This window comes from Primulina tabacum, chromosome 16 (genome assembly GCF_025594145.1).
Source record: "Primulina tabacum isolate GXHZ01 chromosome 16, ASM2559414v2, whole genome shotgun sequence".
In the NCBI taxonomy this organism is placed as follows: Eukaryota; Viridiplantae; Streptophyta; class Magnoliopsida; order Lamiales; family Gesneriaceae; genus Primulina; species Primulina tabacum.
The window spans coordinates 2,922,099-2,930,902 of record NC_134565.1 but is presented as its reverse complement, the minus strand read 5'-3'; the positions used below and the strand labels follow the sequence as shown (position 1 = coordinate 2,930,902).

Genomic DNA, 8,804 nt, shown 5'->3' with positions numbered 1-8,804 from the left:
TTCTGATCATCTCGGGGAGACTAAACGACAAATTATTTGTCCTAACCGGGCACACAAGACTGATCGAGACAGCGAGTACGACTCTAGTCCGACTATTTAAGGAGGGAGTGATGATAACCCGGGATGTCCTGGGTCATGGATAATGCCCGGGATGTCCCGGGCCATGGAGCCGGGCCATGGATAGTGCCCGGGTCAAGAGGATGGATTATTCCCGGGTCAATAAGACGATAATCTGAGTAGAAATCTGGATCTCAAGCTGTTCGGTACGTTGTGAGTATGACTTGACAGGGAGAATATATAAAGAGGCCAGTCGAAAGGCCAGGCCATTGAAACACCCGGGACTTAACCTACCTGGGCTATTGGATGCCCGGGCTCTCATGTAAATTCCCGAGAGATATTCTACCCGAGCCGCTTCGATATGAGTGCCGCATTTAATTACGCCGACAAAGTATGGTGTATGCGACCGACCTATCTCTGACACTAATACAAGTGGATGACAAAATCAGGCGGGCTGGATGTGACTAGAAGGAGATTTGACATGTCAGAATAATAGGATATAATCAGCCGTCCTACTATAATTAATGATCAACACAAAGAACGAGGTCATCATTACATCCTCTATTATAAATATCATGTTCACTCTTTGCATTTATGATTCTATTCAGATATTGAATGTACACATTTATTGTTCATTTACTACTCACCTTCCACACCAATCTCACAACCATCACCTGGTTACATTGGTTTATAGCTTGAGTCCTTCACTGACTTAAGCATCGGAGTGATCACGCTGGATACCCCTCCGGCGCCCATTCACGTGGTTGTTTTCTTGTTTGCAGATCTTTCGGCTGCCTAAGGAAGAAAGCTTCTATTCCGAACATTTTGCTCTTATTTCCCTCATCATACTGATAGCAGATCCGGTGGAGCACCCGACCCGGCTCACTCATTTCACCCGGATCACATCATCTTCTTTTCGGACAACATGACCTGATATCAACCCTATTGTTGCAAGAACAGACTTGAGACGTTGGGTATCTTAAATCCAAGCGGTTCATAGTGGTAGTGGTTAATTTTTTGGATCTGTGAGAAAAAAAATCTATTGATGAACGGAAGAAGATAACTCAAATGAACATTGAAGCCAACTATTTTAATATTGAATTAAAGGACATTTACTGTACTTTAAGTTTAAAAAATCTTCAAATTGTGAGCCAATTTTTGAAACAATGGATGAATTATTAGCCTATTAAAATTACATGGAGTTTCAAGAACTTTTGATGATTCACAGTGGTAAAAACACAATTATTAGCCCACTAAAACTCTATAAATTGAAAATAAATTAAAATGTAAAAAAAGGATGGATTGATTTAATTTTTTTTTTAAAACTAATCATCAAATTTTCCATTGACAATTTGTTATTTTCTATTTAACATACATATCAACAATGTTAGTCCACTTGGATTCACATGTTACTCTCCCAATTCATTTAAAAACACGCATTGACTAAATTCCATCGAGCTGAATAACTATTTTTTTAGGGAATGGAAATTATTGACAAGTGAAAAAGATCGTCGAATAATTTCATAATACTGTTATTACTATTACAATTAAGGATGTAAACAAACTGAGCTTCTCTGTGAGTTTTTCGAGTCGGCTCGAAATATATTAAATTGGTATTCGAGCTTATCGAATTTGAGAACATATCAAATGCAAGCATCAGTAATAAGAGATGGTGTACAGCAGTTTCCTGTGATTTTGCCTCTCGAAATTTATGATGATCTCATCCACGCAATCCTCCCAATTTTCAGTCATCTCAAACTGCATATTATATATGGTTGTGTTACTGATAAGCAGTCGAACATTCAGTAGACTAGAAAATAGAAAAAGTATGCGATTTTATCGAGCAGACTAGAAAAGTATGGGTACCTCTTGGCATAATTGTAAAGCAAGGCGGCCACCTGTAGCTGCCTCCTCGTGGTTATCTTTTACTTCCAGATTGATTACTAAAACAAGCTTCATAAGCACATGATTTCTGTTATGTAGATCTGCAGTGTTTTAAGGACAGGCGGTTATAATAGCATATTTTGGAAGAAAAAGACTTGAAACAGAAATTTTAATGAAGAGCAACTTAGTGTATTGGGGGAATTCCCTTTTTCCATAAAAATTAAACATGAAATTTTAAAAAATGATCCCTTAAATGAGTGCAAGCCTACAACTAAGGGGGGTTTTTTTTATGCAAGCGCTGTCAGTAAATACATATAGTTTATAGCATGATATGAACCATGTCACCATGTAAAGCATAGCATCTACCATATTAGATAGCAAGCTACTATAACATCAGCTGAGAGCTACTTTAACATCAGCTGAGAGCTCATTCACTAACTGTGATTGGTCATGAACATTCCCCTATAGCTCAGGAGTCACAATGCTACTTGATGAGTTCTGTTCAGTGTTATAAACATTTCACCCATGCTCCATACTTAAAAGCAATGACATTATATGAGCTAAAACGCTTTTTGTCATGTTTTGATCCACTTCAACCTTGATATTTCAATCCCATCCCATCTCATCTCACTAAGACTGTCATTTCTATCACTAACTTTGGACAGACTAATACGCAATTGATGCTTAATGTTTGGTGGTGATTTTTTGCAGCAAATGGCTGGTAAATCATCATAAACTTCGGTTATCTCTGGATAGAGAAGATAGATTAAAAATCATGCTTAAAAAGAGTCAATTCAAAAGTCAAAGTGTAGCTTTTAGAGCTTCAACTTATCGTTTAAAAACAAATAAAAAGCACATACAGACATACTCAATACTATTTTTATAGCAAAACAGAACATCAGCTCTTAAAAAAATCACTTAAGAAACACGTGCTGCATAAAGTAAAATTTCAAGCTAATCGATTTTATATCCTAAGTAGCCATTGTTTACCCAAAAGGAATATCAAAACTACTTTGCAACAAAACCAAAGAAAATCTAGACCACAATTTTTTCTCATGGCTTGCATACTGAAGCAACGTAAGTCTAAAATTCACCAGTAAAAAGCCATAAAAGTTTCCAACAAATGAAATCCAAATATGACACCCATATGCAATCTATCACTGAATTTCAACTAAAGAAGATAGTAGACAAGCAAACCTTCAACAACCATATCAAAAACTTTTTCTTCAAATGTAAGTACGACATCAAAGACACCATCAGATGCATTTTCTTGCCATCGCTGAGGGGTACTTTTTACTGATACGTTCCTCTTAAGCATTGGCAGTATTCCGTTTCTGCGATACCTGCCCATCTATGCAACTCAATGAGAAAGCTGGTGACAGGATTTAAAAACATTATGAAGCTTCAACCGTATTAACCCAATGTAAGCCAAAAAAAGTGGTGCTGAGTGAGATTATCGTATAGTTTTTCTTCATAATACTAGAAAGACAGCATCTTCATCCTTGTTTTCTCATTACCATCGTAACTTTCGTTTCACGGAAAATAATAAGCAATCCACACACAAAGTTAAAGACTTCAAGTACACAAAAATAAAAAAGTTACCAACCAAATATCATAATTCCAGATAAGAACCCGAAATCAACACCAGCAGAATACAATGTGATATCCAAATCAAACAAACGATGAACAAAAAGTACCAACGTAAAAAGAATCGAACGACATCAGCAAGTGATTCGCGGAAGTCTTACAACTCGGGGTCTTTGCGACGAAGATCATCGAGCATGTGCTTATACGGGGTTCCGAAATCGTACACATTTGGTTCTCTGAGAGAAGGTCCAGGGAGCTTAACGTGCTGCCCAGTGCCGTACGATGCCACGTCGAAACCCTCCCTCTTCAGCAGCGCGTGTGCCTCCATGCTTCGATTCTGATTCGACGAACATACCATTGCGTACCGCAGCTTCATCTCCCCAATTACAGAGTTCTTCGATCAAATTTCAGTAAGATTCTGATTTTTTTCTGAGAAAAATGGGAGTGAAATGTCTGTTGAGATTCGAAGCACAAAGGGAGAAAGAAGTCGACGAAGAAATGAATTAGCAGACCAAATGGATCGAGCCCACGCACACTATGATACCGATCCAAACAATATTGGATTGTTGGAAAAAGCCCAATTCATCTTTTAACTTGTTTAAATTTATTATTTTTCATGATAGCGTTGTCCAAAATATATGTAATTATGTATTTTTTTTATCTATATGATTTTAATATTCATTCCATTAAAGAAACTAACCAAATTTATAAAGCAAAAACTTGTGTGAGACAGTTTCACGGATCGTATTTTGTGAGACGAATCTCTTATTTGGGTTATCCATGAAAAAGTATTATTTTTATGCTAAGAGTATTACTTTTTATTGTGAAGATCGATAGGGTTAACCCGTCTCATAGATAAAAATTCGTGAGACCGTTTCACAAGAGACCTACTCAATTTATAATATGCCTAAATTTGTTTCAGCGAGGTTTCTCTTTAAGGACCTGGAGGATATGGGGACGACTGATCCTCGAGCTCTTGTTTTTTTTTTTTTTTGGTTCTTTACATATGTATTAACATGGAAAACTAGAGTATATATCATGTAGAAAAGTAGCAATCCCAAATCATAATCCAGTATTATACACACAAATATAGTAGAATTAAACCAACTCTAGGTCATCATCCCATTGATTATGTTATTTGGTTGTCCAAGAGATGGTTTGGTATTGTCGGAGGCCTAGACGACTAATTTGTCTTTTTATCTCATAGTTTTCATATTTTATAGATGAAGAACATCAAAAGATTAGCTCGAATTGTACAAACAACAGTTGTCGCATCAATCGTAACATGTATAGCTTACTTGAACACATTATTTTATAAAAATAACTACATAAATTAGATACAAAAGCACAGAAAGGAGTTGAATCTAAGATGACTTTAAATTACTTTCAAAGTAATACAGCTGATTATTGCTAATTTTTTCAAACCTTGTGCAGGTAGACTTGCACATTCAAGCCTACCATCCTCTCAAGTTTAATCACACTTGTGTTTGATTATATTTTCTGAATATAACTCACATAAGCCAAGCAAGCAAGAAGAATAACAATTGCAAATGACATTATCAGGCAATCTGCCCAACTTTGCACTAACACAAAATTTCACAATACAATAAAATAATCTGCCAATGGCTTGCACACAAAAAGGCTTAACACTCGTGTTTATCAAAGCCTTGTGCAACTCATGGCTAATATAAACGAAATACAAGGCAACATTATCAGATAAACTCGAGTAACTGCTCCTGGAAATGTCACTTGTCAAGTCTAATTGCTTTGTCTGGATAAGAACAACCCTAATTGCTGCCAGATTGTATGCTTGTCTTCCTGCCACTTGTCCTTTACGTTGGCCAAGTGTCCCAAAACGTCCACACAACTGCCCAAACATCAGATTCAAAGCTTACACGTGTCCAAGGCATTCACCAACTCGAGTCGACTTGCTTGCACAGCTAAGTCCAAGTCTTCCAACACCAAGCTGCCTCTAGCACACTCTTCCAAATGTGTTAGTCGTTTATACACTTAGCTAATCCAATCCAACCGATGCCACATGCACTCTGCAACATGCCACAATGCTCCGCACAAACATCATGGCTCAAAGACTTAGTAAATCACGGATATAACAGTAGGGGTGTCAATTTGGGCGGATTCGAGTCGGGTTGACATGTGATAGTATCAAAAAACTGCTCAACCCAAATCCGAACCCGATTAACTCTACTCAACCCGATCAAACTAAATCAAACCGATTTTATTTTTTAAAATAATTAAATAAAAATTCGAAAAATAATATTTTAATTTAAACACATAATAACAAAACCTCCATTATAAAAGATTTAAATCCGAAACTCTAATTATAAAACATTAAAAGTATATTTACTAAATCAAATAAAAATTGTTTTTAAAAGGAAAGAAATGTACAAAATAAATTTTAAATAATGAAAATTTATGATATAAATATACAAATTTTTTCTTCAAACATACAATATATTAAAATGTAGAGAATATTATTAATTATATATATATATATATATATATATATTAAAAATAATTTTTTTGAGTCATCTCGAGTTGACCCTAACCCGACCCGAAGTCAATTACTTTTTCGGGTCAGATATCGAGTCCAACCCGATCTGACCCAAACCTGAAAACCCCAACTCAAACTTGATTTTTCAGGTCGAACCGAGTCGGATCCTATTTTGACATCCCTATATGATGGTGATCTCTTTGGGGTGAGCAAAAATGGTTGCTCTCAAATGCAATTGATTTAAAATTTCATTAAGTTGTTTCTTCATGGTGAGCTAGATGAAAAAAATAAAGAAGTCATAGGGATTTGAAGTATGAGAGAAAGATAAAATAGTGTGCAAACTTTATAAGACCTTGTACGGTCTCAAACAAGTTCCAAAACAATAGTACATGAAGTTTGATGGATTCATGAATAATCATGGTTCACCGGAACGTTGCGGTGCTTGGAACAAAAACTATCAGTTCCAATATTATGTCGCGGAACAGTTGTATAAAAAAATTTAATAAATTACTAAAAAATTTAAATATAAATTACATTATACTAAAACATAAAATATATGAAGTTATTACAAATTAATATATCAATACAAAACTATTTTACAATAATAGCACAAATAAGAAATACACACTAAAAATTAACTTACCAATGCTAATATCATGAGGTGTGACGCAGAGGAACGAAATCATTATTATATTCTCCATGAGTATCTCGTTGACTAAATTGATTTCGAGCATTTGGATATTGACGTAATTGTACATATGGATATTGATTAGATTCAGATGATGAAAGATCATTAGAATGAGATGATTGATTTTGTAATAGTGTTTCGTCACGACGATTAAAGTATCTGAATCTATGATACCCACTAGCACTATCAACTATACTTGAAGATATGTACTCGGGATCATGACGTTCAACACTACACCATATAGAGGATGAAGATTCATTGTATCTATCACCAATATATTGAGACGGCTCATAATCAAATCCACGATGTCTAATTTCATGTGTACCAGATTTTGAAAAATCAAATGATCTGTCAAAAGAATCGTGTCTAGAATTGTAATTACCCTGATATCTATATCCACCTGATTGATATCTAGTTGGATCATACCCAACATGTTGAGAGTCCCAATTGTAACTCATCGATCCATAATTATCTCCCATTTGAATTTTTCGATTTCTCCCCAATCCAAGACATCTTATATGTTCTTCGACACCCATGTATGGTTGAGAAGAATCACCTGAATGTTCTTTATTATCGGCACTAGAGAGTTCTGATAAACTTTCCAAGAAACGACGTTGTTCCTCAATTCAAGGACGGTAACCATGATCAGTAACTTGTGTTGTATAATAATTTTCATCTCTTTTTGCCCATGTCATACCTCTGATATGTTGGTCATCTTGATGACTTTGATCATTTGTTGTATCTTATGAATTGTGTGATATTTTCCACGTTCTTGTTGATTATTTCTATCATTTGTATCATCAATATCACCACTATCTTCACTATCATCTCTCGATATAAATTTTATTCCTTTTCAATTTTGATGACGTTTGGGCCTGTTTCTTCTTTTTTCCACGACTCTGAACACTAGTTGTTGTGTTGGTTTTTTCAGCATCTATATTTTGAATTCTTTCATATATTCATGCCAAATCGTCATCTTGTAAAACAGGCTGTTCAATATCTCTTATCCATTCGCTTAAGATATCATCATCATGAAAAATGTGGTTGAGGTCTATAGGGCTGTAATAATCGTCATCTTCTTTTCCACACATCGAGTTTCTTATTCTGAGCCGCATGATATAATGAACATAAACTAATTTGTGCAGCTTTTCTACAACCAAATGATTATGAAGCTTTGTGTGCATGAGAGACCATGTACTCCAATTTCTCTCACACCCAGAAGACGAGTATGTTTGGCTTAAAACTTTTGTTGCAATTTTTTTAAGGTGTGGAGCATCGCCACCATAGTCATTCCACCATTCAGCTGATACAAATAACATAATAAGATACATATTTTTAAATTTACAATTTATATTAAAATCTACATTTAAAGAATACAAAAAACTCGGGAGACTTTTTTTCACTGCCAATTTTGCGAGTGATGATCCAAATTCACCTATCTGCTCCGTGAACAATTAAATCTACAAGAAAAATACGAAAAAATTTATTACAATTTATATATGAAATATATAGTAGGAAAAATTAATACATGTAATATATATGTATGTATATGTATATTTATATGTATGTATACATATATATGTATGTATATGTATATACCTCACTAATCGCGGAAGCTTGAGTACTCAAGTTTGGTTCAAGTCTCTTGATTGCAACCTTTATTCCTTGTCTGACCTCGTCATTATAAACACAATTTCCAGAATACTGAAGTGGTGGATTTAGAAAATATGCTGAAATATAAAAAACAAAATCGCAAATTAAAAAAATGGAATACATAAATGATTTTGATGACATGCTCTGTGTTTTACATTTAATCATATAAATTATATTATTAACTGCAATATGCAAATGTTGGTGTAATTGATTGTACCACCGATTATCAATGACATCCCAATATGATTGTCAATCTTTAGTATTTTTTATTGTCAATTTCGCTCTATCCATTGCTTCATAGGTATTTGTCATTGTTGGGCTTTTGTCTAGATCAACAAACCTTAAAACTTTTACAAGTGGTTCCATTGCAGCACAAATATCACGAGCTCTCTTCCAAAATCTTGTTTCCATTATAATATCTGT

At 34.8% G+C, this 8,804-nt stretch overlaps 1 protein-coding gene across 1 annotated transcript; it reads right to left on the bottom strand.

The window, feature by feature from the left end:
* Positions 1–1,510: 1,510 nt before the first annotated feature.
* On the bottom strand, positions 1,511–4,048 carry LOC142530140 (uncharacterized). Its single transcript, XM_075635935.1, has 4 exons — positions 3,690–4,048; positions 3,139–3,284; positions 1,924–2,042; positions 1,511–1,815 (listed from the first exon to the last, which is right to left on the bottom strand). The coding sequence occupies exons 1-4, from the start codon at positions 3,902–3,904 to the stop codon at positions 1,714–1,716; spliced, it is 582 nt and encodes a 193-aa protein (XP_075492050.1). The 5' UTR covers positions 3,905–4,048; the 3' UTR covers positions 1,511–1,713.
* Positions 4,049–8,804: the final 4,756 nt, after the last annotated feature.